Genomic DNA, 21,734 nt, shown 5'->3' on the forward strand with positions numbered 1-21,734 from the left:
TAGTCTTAATAATATAATGATTTTTAGCAATAGTCCCTATGAATTTACCATCTTAATTAAAGCAGGACTTTATTTTTCAGCCACTTCATTTTCAAATTTCATAATGCATGAAGGACTGGTCCTAGCTTGACCTGCTAAGCCATTATTTATGTCTGCTGGTTAGAAAATGTGATTAACTATGCATTGCATATAAAAATATGAAAAATGTTAATAGCGTAGTATGTTTTGGGGGCTTGAATACTATTTTATTGAAGAAAATAATGATTTTGATTAAAAAACACAAAATCCCTTAAATGTTAATAATATTTTTCAAAAGTAACAAATTTTGAAGAAGTTTTTCACCTATCCTGAATTATAAATGGATAATTAATTCTCCTTCTGTTAAATGATACATAGATTTCCCTGGGGAATTTGTATATTCCATTCAATTCATAGAAATCTGACTATCAATTTTGTTATTATATATCTATTAAAACACTAAATATATTTCTTAGGTGAAGAAGAAAAGACCTGTTCTCAGAATTACTATGGCATTTGTGATATTGTAAATGACTGAGAAAAGGAAGGTTGAATCTAGTATTTTAATTACTGTCCAGAATGGTGAAAGACTCTGCAGTATGCTATTCCTTTTCTCCAATGGAGTGTGTTAGCTTCTGGCAGAGAAACATATATGAATGACTAATATAAAAAGACAAACATTATGTTCCTGTAGGTATTGCTTGTCCACATAAGAGAACTCAGAACTTTCAAACTGGAAAAAAACTGAAATGGAAAAAAAAACAAAACCTCTTAGAATGTTCCCATGTGCTTGAGATAAGAACAGTTAATGAATAATGAAGGAAGCGGTGTCTTGGAGTGAGACTGGTTCATTGTTCTCCTGAAAAGCATTTTAGACTAATTCTCCTATGACTCCATGACTAAATGGATTTATAATGCACCATTTTAATGTTAATAATCTACTCACCCAAATCAAGGCAACAGCAAGTCAAAGATTGAATCATTTTGTGATTTTATATATATATATATATATATATATATATATATATATATAAAATCAACACTGGTTATATGAGCCAATCTTTAACAAACATTAATTCTCTGCATTGCCTCTTCTGCCCTCAAGATTTTGGAGGACTAGGCAGAAATATGTTACTTTAGGTGTCTTGTAATATTGCTGACAAATTTTCTCCACAAAAATAGCTCTACTCAGAAAATAAAACTACACATCTGAAAAAGATCAACTATACATTGTAATTAATTGTCAAACATATCAATTTAATAGTGGTATGGGTTAGGAATAATTAGTAGTAAGTTGATTAAGTCTTAAAACTACAAAATAAATGTAAGGTTAGGGCTCAAATTCATTTAGCTAAATGGAAAGTATTACAGCAGTCTGATACATTTCGATGCCACAACACATGGTATTACTTTTTTTTTTAAGTCGGAAAATTGGTATTATTTTAGAAGACTATACAAGAAGTGTCGGAAAAAAAAACAAAAAACAAAACAAAACAACAACAAAAAAACAAAGCAAGAACAATCCTGTACCTATTTGTGGAAAACTGTAAGGGTTCCATCAGGGATAACTGAGTTCATTTTCTTGGATCAGAGATAGTTACTGAGGTCTTACTCTGTGCAAGCACGCCCTGTAACACTGTTATTAAGGATTTCCATGTGGAAGTCTTGATAATGAAACCAAACAAGCTGTTGGGGGTCTGGGTGCTCACCGGGCAGAGTGAGAGGCAGACTTCTCCGCATGGTGTGATGAGAGTTGGGGATATGTCCTGAGCGTTAAAGCGAAGGCCAAGGAAGGAAAGACAGCAAGAAGGACACAAGGGCAGTGCTCAGCTCAGGGTCTGACTTCCGTTCAGGACTTGATGGATGAAGCACTAACATTCTTACTTTTAGGGTCCAGGGGTGTGGATGGACCCAAAGGTAGAGGAGACACAGACAGCATGCGTGGAGGGGGTAAGAGACAGGCAAGGGGGCCACACGCAGGAAGCATACATCCCATGGAGCCCTCAGGTACACAATTTCTCTCCTGAACAGCTGGTTCTTCTTCCTGCTCCCACCTCTTTTCATCCAGATTCTGTGCTGCTTTTCCCAAACGCCCTCTCAACACTTTAGGAAACATGTTATTAACAATTGGAGGGTGCAGCTAGAGACTGAAACTTTATTGCCAAGGCCTGGGAAGTCTTACTTACGGGTCTACTTGGCACCTGTTTGTCCAAGGACAATTAGGAGTACATAACTATATTTTTCTTCCCACTCTTTGTTTGCCAAAGGCAATTTAAATCATGGATACGCAGCCAGAAAAAAAAAAAAAATGCCTAGAGGAGTAACGCCATGATGTCCTTCCCAGATGTTTGCCTTTAGGATGAGAAGTGAGTTACACAGAAACAAGATGGGGAACTGCTGCCTAGATAGCAATATAGCAAGGGACACATGCCGTGGGAGTGATCGATGGGTCAAAAATTAAATATGTCAGCAATCAATGATGCTATTAAAGAGCCTATCATAAAATGTCCATGTGGGGGCAGAGAATTATTTGAAAACTTCAGAAATAAATCTGCAACCCCAGGCTCTGTCTGGAGCTCTGCCTTCCATGGTGGTTGGCATTCCTTAAAATCACAAATTAGAAAAGAAAAAGTTAATTTGATTTAAAAGTTGAAAAATATGACCTTTGAGGAAAGGTTAAAGGAACTGGGGTTATTTGGATCAGGTAAAACACAACTGCAGGACTGACTTAATAAATGTCAAATATTTGCAATCAATTGTTCCTCAAGCATTCAGATGTCTGAAGCAGACAACGTAGAGTGAAATTGCAGTTAAGATTTTTTAGTTTAACTTTAATAAACAACTTCCTGGAAGGAATCTAAATCTCTCAGTGCAATTTAACTTAATGTTACAAGGTTAATTAAACCCAAACAGACTACCAAGGAAAGTTGTGGAATCTTGGCTCTTAGATAGAAAACCGCATATCTTAAATGGTTTAGGTTTACTTCTGTCTGGAATTAAGAGACTGGATTGAATAACTCTTTAAGTTTGCTTACAGTATATTATATAACTGGTCTTATAGCTTTTTAATTTCTTCCATGCATGGGCTAGGTACTAATCCATATGAACTCTAGGGGTAAAGAAAAAGTACAGCAACCTTTATACACAAAGTGAATCCTGAGTTGTCATACTTGGCATAAGAATGGAGAGGAGTTATTTTTAAATTGGCTCCTTTACTGAACACTATTGAGAAGAGCTCTATTTTGGAGCAATATTTTATTACAGAACTAAAGTGAAAGTGAAGCTGCTCAGTTGTGTCCGACTCTTTGCGACCCCATGGACTGTAGCCTACCAGGCTCCTCCGTCCATGGGATTTTCCAGGCAAGAATACTGGAGTGGGTTGCCATTTCCTTCTCCAGAGCTAAAATATAGTCCCAAATCATTAGCATACTGAGTTCACAGAATTTCTTATCAATACCATATTCAAAGTAGAGTCTGTTTTGAGCAAAGAAAGGGCTTAAGTGGAGCTTACCAACTAACTACAAACAATGCTCATTTTTAGCCTTATTAGGAATTTGACATTAAAAAAAACCCAAACCACACACTTTTATTATTACATATGGTCAAAAATAAGAATGAAAAACCTGCCCATTTTTTCACAGTTGTTACAATGGTTTAATAATTTCAAAAAAGGATAATTTGTGGAAAAATGGCTGAAATAGCTAAACTTTTGATGAATTGTGGCATAATGCTAAGTAATCATTCTTTGTCTTTTTTCTTCTGTCAAAGTGGGCAAAATCATTTTTTACTGCTTTTCTGCTCCTATTTTTTTTTTTAAGAAAGAAAATATCCAGGGTGACATCCATTCCATTTTAAACTAATGCTTCTATTATTTCATGTCTAAATGGGGCTGACATCATCAACTCCTTCATGTCCTAAAAGATACTTACTTAGCTCCAGTCCACTATTACACACTTTATGCATTACGTGAAATAAAATATCTCCTGATTTTGAAAATATTTATTTTAAAAACAGCAATCAAATTGTGTGTAATCACATTTTCTGCTTGGCTTTGAAAGCTACATTATTCAATATGCCAGTGGTCCTTTCCATAATGGCAACATATTAGCAATTCATGCTGCTCTAATACAGTGGACTTCCTTGGTGTACCGCACTCCCTACAGACCCAGAGGGGCACCCCTGCTTTAGTTGCATGTGTCCTGCACAGCACCTACTGAAGTGATGGTTGGCAAAACAGCCGTGCAGTGGCCTCTGAATGCAAAGTGTGCCAGACTGAAAGCTTCAAAAGACAATAAATCTGAGTATATACATCATGCTTGCTTTTGTTGCCTGGAAAAAATAAGGCATTTGGGAAATAAACCCTCCAATTTTATTGCCTTTTAACATCTTTTTCCATTTTAAACTCCAGAACTGGAAATTTGAAGTATTCAAAGAAACTGAAATCTCCTTTGTTGCTTTGCTCATTGTAAATTTTCTATACTATGTCATTAGGAACCATGCTCTACAAAAAGCCCAGGTTCTAAATGAATCCTTTCTGTGAGGCCATTCTAAAACTTTGCACGATGTTTCTTTGTATGAAAGAGCTTCTGTTGCCTGCACAAAGAACAAGCAATCGCCACATACGGGCCAGGCAGGAGCCTTGAATGACTTTATACAAGGTTGCATTTTGCCTTCCACCAGCCTATGGTGAAACCCAGCAGTGAGGGTGCCAGGATGAAGGGGGAAAGGAGAGGCTCCTGATTTCAGTTTGCAGGAATCAAGGGATTTTTCTGAGACCATGAATACTTAATATGGACATTTTCTTATTCTACCTTTCTCTCCAAACAACTCTGTAGTTTCTATATAACAACATGAAAACAGCATCACTTTCTTCTTAATGGCATAACAATATTTTCCAGCCAAAAGAAATGTTCTGTCCAATAAGTTCAAGTAGCTTAATAATCGATGTGGCTTTAGGGTGAGGGTATGGGTAAAGCACCGAGAAAGCCCATGCGATGGTGGGAAAAATGACTAACTAACTAAAGTGACAAGCTGAGTGAGTTGCAACTCTGGATCACAGTTGTGTGGTCGACAGAGAATGAATCACAGGAAAATGTCAGCCCTGCAAAGGATCTCAGAACTCAACTAGTCCTGTGATTTTCCTTTTTCTTGGGGGGTAGAATCCTAGGTTCAAGGGCATTTTTTACAGGAAATGGGAACAAGTGAGATGAGTAAGAGCACTCTGGTTCTGGCGGATTCTGTTCTGGCCTCCCTTGGCTCCGCCTGATCTATCCCAACCCTGCTAAGGCACAGTGAATCGTCCATGGTTAGCAAGCTTACCCCAGGCAGGGCCTGGCCTTCCGACTCTCACTCCAGTGCTCTTCTAACCAGATTCACTCCTGGAAAAGCACAGGCTGGTCAATCACCCACTATCAAAATAACTCAAGGGAACTTTGAGAAAAATGGAACTCTTGCACACTGGGTCATGAATGACTATTTAACTTGGACCTAGAAAATCAGAACTAGTTGGCACTTATTTGAAAGTATATACTAATAGAAATTCTACACTCTTTTATAACCTGGTCTTGGAAAATATGGACTTTTAAGAAAATGGAATCTTTTCTCAAGTGCCAGAAATCTAACTTTTTGCCAGAGTCCAGACTGACTACTAACACATAAAATTGGCATAGGCAAGAATATACAAAAGGGAAGTAGTGGGAAATTGGGGAAGGAAGGAAAAATTCACCTTATGTATGCTTCACCCCTGTATATGTTTATGGCAAGTTTCAGAAGGCAAGCTAGATATTCTACCCTAGTGACATTTTTATCAAAAAGGGATTCCACCGAATATATGTAGTGCCGACTGTTTGACAGGCACTAAATTCATAGATATTAATTACTTTAACGCTCACAACAATATGAGAGTAAGTGTCTTATCTCTATTTTATAGGTAAAGCAACTGAGGCACAGAAAGGTTATGCAAGTTCCTCAGTGTCACATAGCTGGTATGTTATTGTGCCAAGATTTGAACTGAGGAGGTCAAAAGACATCTTGTGGTCAAAAGACACCAGGGTTAATCACAATGATGTATAAGGACACTCAGTAGAAAGTAAAGACGTTGTGGTGATGGCAGGCTTATTGCTTTTTTTTTGGACAGATGTGAAGAAGATTAAGGATTTAAGTATAAATAGCTCATTTGAAAAATCTTCTCTCTCATATATTTTAACTTCTCCAAAGGAGTTATACATAAACATTCTTGCTTTTCATATTTTATTTAGAAAACTTACATAATAATGCTGTGTGCCAACCAATGATCTAAGCAATTCTTAAATATTCACTTCACTCCACAAGATAAAGACGATCATTACCCTTGTTTTTCACATAAGGAAGCCAGAGTATTCATTGGCTGAGCTATTGAGCAAGTCACTTAACTACTCTGAACCTCCATTTTTCATACTATTGGATAGTAATACTCAGATACTGACTTCTAATTATGAACTAAATTTTTTACATCTAATATATTAGACATTTGTTGGAAATGCTTAGAATCAGTAAAACTGTATCACTTACATTGCCAGCAGAGATAAAAAACAGATAGATATAAGAACATTTAAAATCTATTTCCAAAAAACATTATGTATTACATAAAACAGCAACATATATAACATATAATAGTGCATATATGTTAAATAATATAGTAACCACTAAAGTATATACAGTATCTAAATGAGAACTAAATATTTTCACCTTTTTGATCCATTCAAATTCTAAAATTCCATCATGTGAAAATACTAACACAAAGATCTGAGCACCATATTCAGGATATATTTAAAGTATTGAAAGGGAAAAAATATACAACCAAGATTACTGTACCCGGCAAAGATCTCATTCAAAATTGATGGAGAAATAAAAAGCTTTTCAGACGAGCAAAAGTTAAGAGAATCCAGTACCACCAAACCAGCTTGACAACAAATGTTAAAGGGACTTATGTAGTCAAGAAATACAAGAGAAGGAAAAATCAACCTCAAACAGTTAAGAAAACGGCAATAGGAACATGCATATCAATAATTACTATAAATGTAAATAGGTTAAATGTTCCAACCAAAAGACACAGACTGGCTGAATGGATACAAAAACAAGACCCATATATATGCTATCTACAAGAAACTCACTTCAGACCTAAAGAAACATATAGACTGAAAGTGAGGGGATGGAAAAATATATTCCATGCAAATGGGAAGCAAAAGAAAGCTGGAGTAGCAATCCTCATATCAGACAAAATAGACCTTAAAATAGAGAAGGTTACAAGAGATAAGGAAGGACACTACATAATGATCAAGGGATCAATCCAAGAGGAAGATATAACATTGTAAATATCCATGCATCCAACATAGGAGCACCTCAATACATGACAAACACTGACAGACATAAAAAGAGAAACTGACAGTAACACAGTAATTGTAAGAGACTTTAACACCCCATTCACACCAATGGACAGATCACCAAAACAGAAAATAAATAAGAAAACACAAGTCTTAAATGATACATTAGATGAGATGGATCTTATTGATATCTTCAGGACAGTCCATACAAATGCAGAAGAATACACCTACTTCTCAAGTGCCCATGGAACATTCTCCAGGACCACATCTTGGGTCACAAATAAAACCTCAGTAAATTTAAGAAAACTGAAATCAGATCAAGCATCTTCTCCAACCACAATGCTAGGAGACTAGATATCAATTACAAGAAAAAAACCTGTAAGAAACACAAACACATGGAGATTAAACAATACGTTTCTAAATAACCAACAGGTTACTGAAGAAATTAAACGGGAAATCAATAAATTTCTAGAAACAAATACCAATGAAAACATGACAACTCAAAACCTATGGGATGTAGCAAAAGCAGTTCTAAGCAGGAAGTTTATAACAATAGAATCCTACCTCAAGAAATAAGAAAAACATCAAATAGACAACCTGACTTGACACCTAAAACAACTGGAAAAAGAAGAACAGAAAACCCCCAAAATTAGTAGAAGGAAAGAAATCATAAGGATCTGAGCAGAAATACATGAAAATGAAAGAAACAACAGTAATGTCAACAGTAAACAAACAGTAAAGATTATTTAGTTTTAATAAAACTAAAAGCTTGTTCTTTGAGAAGAGAAACAAAATTGACAAATCTTTTTGGCCAGACTCATCAAGAAAAAAAGAGAGAAGAATCAAATCAACAAAATTAGAAATGAAAAAGCAGAGGTTATGGCAGACAATGTAGAAATGCAAAGAAGGATAAGAGACTGTTATGAACAACTATATGGCATGAAAATGGATAACTTGGAAGAAATGGACAGATTCCTAGAAAAGTTCAATCTTTCAAGACTGGACCAGGAAGAAATAGAAATTATGAACAATCCAATTACAAGCACTGAAATTGAAGCTGTGATCAAAAATCTCCCAAAAAACAAAAGCCCAGGACCAGATGGCTTCACAGGAGAATTTTATCAAACATTTAGAGAAGAGCTAATGCCTATCCTTCTAAAATTCTTTCAAAAATTGCAGAGAAAGGAACACTTCCAAACTCATGCTATGAGGCCATTATCGTCTTGATACCAAAACCAGACAGAGACAATACAAAAAAGAGAACTACAGGCCAATATCACTGATGAACACAGATGTAAAAATCCTCAACAAAATTTTAGCAAACAGAATTCAGCAACACATCAAAAAGCTCATACACCATGATCAAGTTGGGTTTATCCCAGGGATGCAAGGATTCTTCAATATATGCAAATCAATCAATGTGATACATCATATTAATAAATTAAAAGTTGAAAAACATATGATCATCTCAATAGATGTAGAAAAAGCCTTTGACAAAATTCAGCACCCATTTATGATTAAAATTCTTCAAAAAATGGGCACAGAAGAAACCTACCTCAACATAGTAAAGGCCATATATGATAAGCCTACAGCAAACATTATTCTAAATGGTGAAAAATTGAAAGCATTCCTCCCAAGATCAAGAACAAGACAAAGCTGTCCACTTTCCCCACTATTGTCCAACATAGTTCTTGAAGTCCTAGTTACAGAAATCAGAGAAGAAAAGGAAATAAAAGGAATCCAGATTGGAAAAGAAGTAAAGCTCTCGGTTTGCAGATGACATGATACTGTACATAGAAAACCCTAAAGATAGTATCAGAAAATTACTAGAGCTCATCAATGAATTAGCAAAGTTGCAGGATACAAAATCAATACACAGAAATCACTTGCATTTCTATATACTAACAATGAAAAATCAGAAAGAGAAATTAAGGAATTAATCCCATTCACCATTGCAACAAAAAGAATTAAATATCTAGGAATAAACTTACCTAAAGAGACAAAAGAACTGTACACATAAAATTATAAGACAATAATAAAAGAAATGAAAGATGACATAAACAGATGGAGAGTTCTTGGGTAGGAGGAATCAATGTTATAAAAATGACTATATTACCAAAGACAATCTACAGATTCAATCCGATCCCTATCAAATGACCAACAACATTTTTCACAGAACTACAACAAAAAATGTCACAGTTCATATGGAAACACAAAAGACCCCGAATAGCCAAAGCAGTCTTAAGAAAGAAGAATGGAGTTGGAGGAATCAATCTTCTTGACTTCAGATTATACTACAAAGCTATAGTCATCAAGACAGTATGGTAATGACACAAAAACAGAAATATAGACCAATGGAACAAGATAGAAAGCCCAGAAATAAACCCACGCACCTAGGGGTACCTTATTTTTGACAGAGGAGGCAAGAATATACAATGGGTCAAAGACAGCCTCTTCAATAAATGGTACTGGGAAACCTGGACAGCTACATGTAAAAGAATGAACTTAGAACACTTCTTAACACCATACACAAAAATAAACACAAAATGGATTAAAGACCTAAATGTAAGACCAGAAACTATAAAACTCTTAGAGGAAAACATAGGCAGAATACTCGATGACATAAATCAAAGCAAGATCCTCTATGACCCATCTCCTAGAGTAACAGAAATAAAAATAAAAGTAAACAAGTGGGACCTGATTAAACTTGAAAGCTTTTGCACAGCAATGGAAACTATAAATAAGTAGAAAAGACAACCCTTAGAATGGGAGAAAATAATAGCAAATGAAACAACTGACAAAGGATTAATTTGTAAAATATACAAGCAGCTCATACAACTCAATACCAGAAAAGCAAACAACTCAATCAAAAAGTGGGAAAAAGACCTAAACAGAGATTTTTCCAAAGAAGACATAAGATGGCTAACAAACACATGAAAAGACGCTCAACATCACTCATTATTAGAAAAATGCAAATCAAAACTTCAAGGAGATATCACCTTACATCAGTCAGAATGGCCATCATCAAAGAGTCTATAAGCAATAAGTGCTGGAGAGGGTGTGGAGAAAAGGGAATGCTTTTGCACTGTTGGTGGGAATGTAAGTTGACACAGCCACTATGGAAGATGGTATGGAGATTTCTTAAGAAACTAGGAATAAAACCACCATATGACCCAGCAATCCCACTCCTAGGCATATACCCTGAGGAAACCAAAATTGAAAAAGTCACATATATCCTATTGTTCACTGCAGCACTATTTACAATACCTAGAACATGGAAGCAACCTAGATGTTCACCAACAGATGAATGGATAAAGAAGTTGTGGTGGAATGGAATATTCCATGGAATATTACTCAGCCATGAAAAGGAATGCCTTTGAGTCCATTCTAATGAGGTGGATGAACCTATAACCTATTATACAGAGTGAAGTAAGTCAGAAAGAGAAAGATAAATACCATATTCTATCACATATATAAGGAATCTAGAAGAATGGTATTGAAGAATTTACTTACAGGGCAGCAGTAGAGAAACAGACATAGAGAATAGACTAATGGACACGAGGAGAGGGGAGGGGAGGGTGAGATGGATGGAGAGAGTAACATGGAAACTTACATTGCCATGTGTAAATTAGACAGCCTAAGGAAATTTGCTGTATGGCTAAGGAAACTCAAACAGGGGCTCTATATCAACCTAGAGGGGTGGGATGGGGAGGGAGATGGGAGGGAAGTTAAAAAGTGTAGGGATATATGTATACCTATGTCTGATTCATGTTGCAGTTTGACAGAAAAGAACAAAATTCTGTAAAGCAATTATCCTTCAATAAAAAAAAATTATATGTTAAAGAAAGATCTGAGCATTGTACTAATAGCAAAAGGCTCAGCTTTAATAAAACTGAAGTGCTTTTGTATAATAAAGTCACAGATAGTTGATTCTACACATAAATCTACCTAGGGTGGCTCATATTCATGAGATTTAAAAATTTACAGCAAGTAATTATTTATTTAGAGTTCACAAGTGTTAGCTTTAATTAGTTGTTTCCAAACTTTAGGAGACCTTGAAAGAAGAGATGAGAAATTACAGAAAGAGCCCTGTAATTTCTAGGTGGGATGTTTTTACATCCTGATTCTGTACCCATTATTTCCTCACCTATATGAGCACTGATGACCTAAATTGTACACTATTCCACTTCATACATATGTCTTACATGTATGTCAACAACTGGCAAACCAATCAATCACATTATACGTGAGCAAAGTTGCTAGAAAAGAATTTTAGTCAGTTTATACAAACACGCATGAAAAGAGTATCATATAGACCTAAAGTTACTTTCAGAGAAGAAAATGCTTGGTGCTTTTAAAATATAAAACATGGCAATATGAAGGGCTGTTCATCTTTAGATCCACCAATATGGGAATGATGTGCAAACAGCTTATGAGCTCATCTTTCTGTTCTCATCATCACCACCCTGAGTCTCAACACTCCTTGCCTGAGTTACGATAACAGGCTCCCAGACTCGACACAACTCCAGTTTCTTGCCACTGCAGTCCCTCCAGAGAGATGCCAGAAGGATATTCCTATGACACCGATTTCATAATGCTTTTGCCTTCAGTGAAAACAGCCAATGGTTTCTTAGAATCCATCATATCAAGTCCACTGTCCTTAGAGTGCTTTTTGAAACCTTTGGTCAAATCTTCCCACTTACAGTATCCAACCTGCTTTTCAGATGCTCTCTCCTAGATGCCTTTCCTTTCCTCTCTGTTTGTCCAAATCAAAACTACCTTTGCCATCATACCTTTTCCACTAAGTTTATAAAATACCCAAGCCAGAGACTATAATTCTTCCAGGTAGGATTCCTATTGGGTCCACAGTCAGTGAAACTGTGTTTATCCTTCTCTTGTCTCTAGTTGCTTCACATTTGACTCAAATTGTTTCATACTTAGTTATGCTTTTTCTATAGTTTACAAGCTCCTGAAGGACAGTGACTGTGTCTTATCAATCATCTGAGCCCTTGAAAACATTTAGAGCAGGGAAAGCATTTAAAATGTAGACACTGTTGAGTGATGTTCCAAACACATATTAGCTCAAAATAAGAACTAGAGAGGCCCCTTGTTTCTCAAAGGAATTAGCAAACTCCAATAAAGTCGATCTTTCCAACTGTATTAGGTTTCTATTGCAACTTTGCCGTACATCAGACTCTGGCTGTTGGAATACAGTCAGAGATCCAAACCTTGAAACAGAATTCTAAAAACAAATTTCAAAATGAAATAAAATAAAATAAAAACAAATTTCACCTCCAAATCTACTTTCTCCAAGACCGCACTGGCTTAAAAAATGAGTTTAGTATAGATTTAATGTTCTATCAACATAATTAACTGGATTTATGCTGTCCAGGACAGTAACCACTAGGCACATGTTGCTATCTTAAGTGTAATTAAATGTAATTAAAATGAAATAAAATGAAAATTAGTCCTTCAGTCATGCTAGCGACATTTAAAGTGTTCAATAGCCAATGACTCTTGCTATTGGATGGCATGGATAATAACAAAACCATCAGCACAGAGAGTTGTATTGGACAGTGCTGAAGCCTGTCCTAAGTCTTGCCAAAAGTGGATTTGTTAGAGCAGCTTTTAACTTAAAGCATAATTGTGAGGAGGCAGGGCAGATGTCCACCTCAGAATACAGTTTGGAGGTACTGGGAAGTCTCACCATCCTATGAAAAATCCTGACAGACTCACGTGCCAAGAACTGGAATAGTACATCAGAGCTTCACTTGCTTAGTTTAGGCCGAACAGGATCCCTCTGCCTTGTAAAGTGTGCAAACACAATGTTAAGGGGAAAAACATGGAAGCCCAGTTTCTAAGTGGAAAGAAGCATGAAGAATTAGGATGAGAGAAGCTCATGATAAGCAAAGAGGGAAGCACCGTAGAGGAAGGGCCTAGATAGTGGTGCTTCACGAGTGGGACTAGGGCCAGTTGAGGATGGGGTGACCAAGAACAGCAAACCTAGGCAAACTCCAGGTGAGTGTACACTGAAGTTACACACTCATCTCTTAAAGAGTGAATGGTGAATTGGGCGAGTCCTCGCAATGCTAAGAAGTCAAATTATATGAAACGAAAAGGGTTTTGAGACTAAAACTCTCTAACTGAGGATCCCACTATCCTCCTATGGCCCAACCTCATGAGCACACGAGGAAGAGGTGAGGAGGACAAAACTGGTACTTCTTGCCCTATATTCATCCTTCCTCCTCTTCTCAGTGAAAGGGGAGCCTAGAAAGCATGAGCTGGATGCCTTATTGGCTCCTGCACTGGGTCTGAACCTTAGCCCCAAAGAAGAATAGGCACATGATTTTTCAAGGTCACTATATTGAAGTAAAACATTATTCAGATTTACACAGCATATTTTCTAAAAAAAAAAACCACCTTCCATTTTATGAAGTCACACTAATACTCTTAGGATAAATTTATACAGTGTAATATCATCTAAAAACCAAGACCAAGTGTAGAGATTTTTGCTACTGCTGGTGCCGGGAACAAGTCCTCTCCTTCAAGTCAACCAGCTAGCTGCCAGGTTTGCGGAGAATCCTACATCCTACCACGCTCTGTGGCATTAGGCTCAGGACTTCATTCCCCAAACTATAAATAGATTCCTTTCCACTCTCCATCTCCCCACTTTATGTTCATGGTTAACAGCAAAACCTTCCAGTGAAGTCACTCAAGTTGGAGACACATCCAAATGATTTAGATAAGTGATAATAACATCAAACACTTTCCTATCAGAAACAACATAAGATAAGCAAGTTAATCGATTTGTTCATTGGGAATATGGCAGCACTGTTCAGTGACTTACAAAAATGACCACAGAAACGGTTGGACTGTTAAGTGACTGAACAATGGAACCAAAGTAAAGACTTCAACATCCCACCTGTCATTTATTAGAAGTTTCTATTAACCTCAGAGAGTTTCATGACATGGTAGAAAGCTCTGCCCTTGGCCATATACTGATGATTATATTTTTCACTCCATGAGATACAGACAGATAAATTATTAATGTTTTAAATGACGTAATAGTCAGAAGGAAAGATTTTATGATGTCCGTATTCTCAAGCATAGGATGCTTGTTAAAAATACAGACTCTTGGACTTTTTGGTAGGGGCTAAGAATTTAAGTTTTGCTAGTTTTCTGGCAATACATATTCTTACTAAATTTGAGAAGTGTCAAACATTAGAAGATTCAGAGTAACAACAAAGGAACATTTAGTGGAGATAAATTTTGATCACTCAAATTATACCTTCAAAATAAAGATGAAAATTGTTTTCTTGCTTTCTGATTATATAAATTTGTGGGATTTGAGAGCGGAAAACAGGAGTGAAACCAACCTTCATAGCCGTTCCCAGAAGAAGTGGGGCATCTTGCTTGCTTGTGGTGAGAAATCCTGCACTAGATGAGACATGGCACCTTCATGATAATTTTTATATAAAAGCTAGTAAGACAGTTTGACCACATTACCGGACATTCAGTGTCAAATAGTATTTAGTACTTTGGGTTATAAATATAAGTGATTAAACGTGTGGTTAATTGATTTTGCCTTGACTTAAATATAAGATGGAAAACTGTATTAGGATTTTACAGGATTTATGGAGAACATCTTCCATGGCTGAGAACTATTCTAGTTTCAGAAAGCCACGTTATGATGATTGAAAGCTCCTCTCATGAATTTAGACCTTGTCAGTGTGGGGTCCCCAACACAAATCAAGAAGCAGACTCTTACCACAGAAATGGAGTTGGGAAGCAGTGCTCCGTCTTGTCCCAGCATATTGGAGACGGTGATTTCAGGTAGGTCCATATTTTGTGGATGAAACGGTAGCAGGCCATTATGGCTCATTGGGTGACACAGAGAGTGGTAACCGGGTTCGACCTCATTCAGCTGCACCAGAGAGTGATCGGGGAGGGAAGGAGGAGTGATGGGAGGAATGTTAAAGTCTTCACTTTCCAGGCTTGGGCCAGGGTAGGACTGAAAAGACAAGGTGATATTGGTGCAAATTACCATCCCCTTCTTCTCATCATGGTGAACAAGCACACAGGACCCCTTCAGATATTATTACAAGCAGCATTAAAGATCTGGCAGACATTTCCAATACTCAGATTATCCTGTTGCAAATTCTCTATTATGAATGGAAGAAAATGGCCTCAAAGGTATAACCACTTCTCGTATAAAGAGTGCTTCCATTAGGCAGTTTTATTTTTCCAAGAAACTGAGCTCAAACAGATTTCAAAGGTCCCATTAAAATTTTCCAGTTTTAATCTAGCTGAATACCTTTTTCATAGGAATTGTGGGGAAGGAAAAGCAATTTATAAAATTAATATTTGATCAAACATGTTTCGTAGTCAGATCATGAGATGTAATAAAATGAATTCCAGAAGTTTTGAGGTGACTGCTTTTGTGGTTTGAAGTGCTACAAGCTCACAACTGACAAAAGACAAAAACTTAGTAAAGCTATAACTTAAATATGTTGTGTAAGTATGGTTGCAGAGAAAGTTTGACATATGAAGACTATGACATTAAAAGTTATTTTTATCATGAAGATTATGCCATCAAAATAAAAATTAAGATGGTTTTCTTGATTTCTGGCTATTTACATTTATTTGATTTTCCTCTAGAAGATGACAAACTCAAAATCATTGAAATGCAGTTCGGCTAATTATGAAAGGCAAAATAACATGAATATCACTATAATACTAATTGAGGAATAAAAGTCAATTAGTAAAATAAGTAGCAACATATGAGTGGCTTTTTCCTTTTAGAAAGTAGCTTTTAGATAAAACAGGAAGGGAGGCAGAAAAGAAGAAAGGAAAAAGCATGCGAGGACACTACTGCTTAAAAATAGAATGTGGTAAACACGGAACTGATTAGTAAAATGATATTACCAATTCATATCAGAACACAGTGAGAGTCAGCAGTCTTTAGAGAGCAGGTGCCATAATGTGAAGGAAACAAAGTGGGTCCAGATAACTCTTGCAAGTCTATCTTTCAAAGTAAGCGAGTCCTCCTAGTGTCTGAGTGCGTGGGTAACAAGGGCTCGCTTGTCTGACAGCAGCACGCCTGCTGGAGTGTGCAAGATTTGAAATGAGCAGGCAGAGGGTAGGAGCCAAAGAAAGTAGTCTAAGGTATTCATGGGGTGTTCAGCCAATAAGCTGCATACTCCTGCTTCCAAGCGCCTGGGGTTATTTTTTCCAGATGGCGTCTATTTGTCTAACAGAAAGAAAATCTTCAAGTTGCACTTGCTAAATGTTGTACAAGTTTTGATATATTTGTTTAGGTTTTGTCAGAAGACATGATTAAATGAAGAGCTACTTGGAACATCTGGCATGGAGACCTGGTCACATAGAGGCATGTGTGGGTTACAGACTGGGGTGTATGAGGGAAAGATTTGATTCATCTCTGCAGATAATTTTTCTTAAGTATCTAAAGTTCTGCTAACAGAAAAAATCTCCAGCTCTATAAGTTCAATCCAAGTTTCCAAATTTTCCTGTTTACAATATTTGTCTCCTGACTGAAAAATATATTAGTGGTTTGTGTGAAAACTGCAAGTTTGGTTAAATTCTCACTTGCCTAAAATATTTTAGACCTTGAATCTGTGGATCTAAACCATCAGCTCCAGGTACAATTATTCATATAAGTAAACATATAAGATGCAAAATGGGGGAGGGGAGAGGAAGCACATTTATCAATGCTGACTTTGTTTAAAGCACTGTATTGAGTCCTTTGACTATGCTGTCTTCATTTAATCCTTACAATAATCCTTTGTGTGGCTATTCTTACCATTTTCCTAAAGAAAAAATTGAGAGGCTAAAGTTAAATAACTTTCATTTAGCTGGCAAGCAATCAGTACATTTGAGGGATGAATATAAGAAGGAGGAAGGTATTTTTAATTCTAATACTTATGCAATGTTTCATTTCTATTATTTTGTTAAGTTAAATGATACAAAGTGGCTAATACTCAACTGTTTTTGACTGATAAAATTTTACAATATAAGAGTTTGTATTATCGTCAGCCTGGTCCCAAATTCTACCCTAATGCCCATCCCATTAAAATCTAATATTTACTCTATAAGAGCACAAGTATTCATAATTTGTCTTTTTGTCAGTATTTCAAAGGCTGAACTTATTGATACATGTCTTTTAAGAAGTTATCTGATGTCTGTTTGAAATGTGCCTGAATAAGGTATGATTAATTCCAGTCATAAAGGAAAAAGATGTTTTTAACTTCATAAATGCCATTAAACATCTGAAAATACCCAGGGATATTCTACCTATGGTGTACTATAACTTACATTCTAGAATTTCTCCAGTCATTAAATCTTAATTTGTGGTGTTTTAAAGGAATTTAATTGGTATCACTTTACATCCAGTGATAACAATTGTATTGCAATCTAACTAAACTACATGGTTTACTTTCATGTAATTACACATTAATGTTATTTAATCCGTGCACTTATATACCAAAACCACAGATCCCACAACTTAACCGGTAATGGGTAGTATGTGGATCAAGAATTTTGACGACAAAAGGTTACTTAGTAGTTTCTGTTCTTTACATTAGTAGTCATGAGATGGTTATGCGCCAGGAGCCTATTACAGTGTAAATTGATGCCATATAAAAGTATCGTGGTAACTGCATAAACGTCAAAATGTCACAGAACTTAGAAAAACTTCACTGTCAGAATAATTACTAATTACTTTTTAAATCTGGAAAAGAGTTAGGTAATTCTTCAACACTGACTTCCATGACACCACTGTATTTTGATTTCTTGAAATCTAGTAAGCCTGACTTAACCATAGTATGTTTTATATTAGAGGCAATTTGCAGTTTGGGGGGTTATGTAACAATTCCTTATGACTCAGTATTTTCCTTCATTCTCCACAAAGCTGCCTGGTTACAGTCAGCATTCAGTGCTTGTTGAATGAATTAACAAATGAATCACTGAACGGATGCATAGAAGAGTAAGTGAATGAGAAGATAACTTTTTCAAAGGCATGAAGTTTATGAATAAATACACTGTATTCCCAAGAATGCACTGGCTAGATGACCACATGGTATGGAACGCTGACTGCTCAGCATATCGGGAAGTGAAAGTACTATATCCTGCGAAAGATGTAAAGGCTTAAGCAGCCTGAGAATGCTGGGGTGGGGTGGTTTGGCGTCCCTCTCTGGCTATCCATCTGTCCCTCTGAAGTGGCTTGCACTTACCACCCCATGGTAATGCAGCAGTCCCAGAAGATTCCCAAGGGCGGTATGGGGCTCCTGGCTCTCAGGAGTTGTTGGACCTAACCCCAATGCAGCTAAGGACCAGGTGGAAGCCTCAGTTCCACATCAGGATCCCAAGGGGTTCGCCTCACTAGACAAGTGGCCATAGAGGGCATGAGAGTGTGCTCTGAGCATAGAAACTAGACATCAATCATGATACCAGGGGCTGAGTAGTCAGAGAAGCTTCAGTGAAGGTCATTCCTTGCACTTTCTACCAATTCAGGGTGCTTTTCTGACTCGGGCTTATTTCCTTCCTTCAAGTCTCAGTGAGGCCAGGTATTAAAAAACTTTCCTCCTTCAATTTTCTTGACACCAAAAATCACTTGATCCGAAGACCGTGCATTATCCCTATGAGACCCAGGGCTATGTATTTTTTTCAGCCTGAATTAGAGGCTACCAAGGATTAATCCATGGTCTCTGAGAATCTAGGGGGCTGAGTTCCAGGGTACAGTGCTGGAGAAGAGCAGGTATGGACCCTCAAGGTGGCATCATCTTCCTGATCAGCCTTGATAGTGCCGTTCAACCTTCCCTGTGTAGAGATCAGAGCCATGCAGCTCCCTTCTCCCCAGGAAATGACAGAAATCAGTGGAGACCATCTCCACAAACGAAGAGAAAGTACTGAGTTAAATAAAGGTATGAAATTCAAGCCAATATGTTTAATTTTACTTTGGATCTTCACCAAATTAATGAATGGTGAACTGGAAACAAAGATGCATGCAAAGTGATTTGCTCTAAACCATAGCCAGTCAGCATGATCCAAATGATTCAAATAACTCAAAATTTGATCACTGCTACTTAACCAAACTCTCCTGATCCTAGGACTTCTCACTGGTCCCAGACAAAGGGGTGACTCATTCTACTGCTGGTGCTAGGACACGGCTCTGTCCTAGAGTTGGGGGGATGCTCCGTGAGTCCCTGTGTATCTAGGGGGAAGAAGTCAAGGTCATGGAACATGGGAAGAGTGGGCAGTGCTAGTACAAGGCTTGACTACCACTGGAATGTACACGAACTTCTCCAAGGCCACGAGGGAACTCCTGGGAAGTAGCAATTCCAAAATAGTATCATCCTTGAGAGACTATTTCTATGGCCCTAAATAACAGATCCAGTATCTATTCAAGTCAATTTCTTAAAATCTTACCATTGCTATTTGCATATTTAGCTTATGAAGTGCTATATCTTTCTCTGAAGAGGAGACAGATTTTGGACTGGTTGAGAGTACTTATAATGCCTCCTCAGAGACTGATAGGAAGGCCACGTGGTATGCTGGAAAGACTGGAGCTTCTGGAGTCCAGCAGATGGGGCTGCTCCAGGCCCTTGGAAGCATTTACTAGCGTGGGTTCTGGGGCAGCTTTCTTACTGCTGGTGAGCCTCCATTTCAAAACCTGCTTTATGGGTTCTCAGGAGCATGAAAACAGAAACATAAGATGGGTTAAATGCCTAATAATATATGTCTGCCACATAGAAAGTTCTTAATAAATGGCAGCTTTGGCATAGCTATGCTTATTGTAAAATGGGTTTACGTACACCATGAATTGGGTCATGAGAAAACAAACAAGTACAGACGAAACAGGAGAGGATTAGACATCATAAGAAAGGAATTTCAGTATATTTACCATTGATCAGACCTCACATTGAAGCAAAGTGTTTCCCTATTCATACATAATCTGTTCATTTAATTGCTCCCTATAAATATCTTTTCTCTTTATTTTAATGGGAATCAAACTACAATTTGGGAATTAAACTGTAATTTTGAAATTAAAAGAATAACAAGACAGTGGGAAATGGTAAATAGGTGAAGAATGCTGAAGAGCTCAGACAACAAGGACCTCAAGTACAGAGGGCCACAACTGATTCTTCAGAGAACTTTGCTGCAGGCCAGCATCCATCAGTACTGACAGTTCCAACCTACTAACCCACGGATGAATCTGTGAAGCAGAATTTCAGTATTGAAGTTTGCAACAAAAGCTGTATTTTCTAACATACTGTCTTGTGTCCAAAGGAAGACCATATTCCCTTGGAGACTGTGGTCAAATTGCTAATCAGATGGTTTGTTTTTGAGACAAGAATCAAGAGTTGGGCTAGGAAAGTAACAGAAGAGCCTTCTCATATGTTTTGATTTGATCTTGGGGGAACCTTTCTAGCCACCTGACTAATGCCACTGTCCTTCCCCATGTCCAACCACCCCTGGCATCTCCAATCCAGTGAAAAAAGAAGAAAAATCTCTTGCCTGATTTCTGGAAGATCTCATTCCCCTGCCTGTTAAATGACATTTCTTTTTCATCATTTTGCTTTACATATTCCACAGCCTGGGTATCCTGTTTACATTGTTTTCTCCTACAATCCACACTTCCTTTCACGACAGTCTGTCCTTAATTTTTGTTCTTATTCTGAATTAGTACATCTGGATAGATAAATTAAGCTGATTTTTGTTTTGACTACAGAGAATTTATATTTTTTTGTACTGTTTAGATAAGAGGGTTAATAAATGCTGACCAGGAACAAATAATGGGAAATCTCTTCTGGACTTTGTCTTTTCTTCTAAAAATCTAGTTTCTCTACCAGAAGGGCCTTGTATTTATGGGTCTCTGTCCACACACTGTATTCATTATACAGTGTTCAATCTTTGGTGACAAGTCCCATAACTTAGAAGAATTCAAACAATATCTTGTACATATCTGTAAATTATGTTATGGCTACATGTGATCATGCACACACTAAAAATATGGCAGTAGTTAGAATACTGTAAAATATGTTTCCCATATATATCTTTATTTGAAAGATAAATAGATAGCACTGCCATCAAATGTATATGAAATGCCTTAATTTTTAATCTATAACATAATTCCTGAAAGTTCAGGATAGAAAAATGCCTGTGTTTAAAAATGTTTCATCTTGTATTATTAAAAATTCTTGTTGCATAATTTAAATAACTGAATGAAAAGCAAAGTAGATTGAGTTCATTAGGAAAATAATAAACTTCCATTGTATGTTTTCCGAAGTTAAGATATTGCATGTAATGGTGCTTTCTCTCAAAAGAGTTTAAATAGCA

At 36.8% G+C, this 21,734-nt stretch overlaps 1 protein-coding gene across 2 annotated transcripts in view; it reads right to left on the reverse strand.

Annotated features, from left to right (window-relative positions):
• Positions 1 to 21,734, reverse strand: part of TOX (thymocyte selection associated high mobility group box) — a 308,791-nt gene that overhangs the window by 131,009 nt on the left and 156,048 nt on the right. For both annotated transcript variants that reach the window (XM_069600073.1, XM_069600074.1), the window contains exon 3: positions 15,148 to 15,390. In XM_069600073.1, coding sequence (XP_069456174.1) covers positions 15,148 to 15,390 — 243 coding nt within the window. The remainder of the gene's footprint in view (positions 1 to 15,147; positions 15,391 to 21,734) is intronic.

This window comes from Ovis canadensis, chromosome 9, assembly GCF_042477335.2.
Source record: "Ovis canadensis isolate MfBH-ARS-UI-01 breed Bighorn chromosome 9, ARS-UI_OviCan_v2, whole genome shotgun sequence".
Classification (NCBI taxonomy): domain Eukaryota; kingdom Metazoa; phylum Chordata; class Mammalia; order Artiodactyla; family Bovidae; genus Ovis; species Ovis canadensis.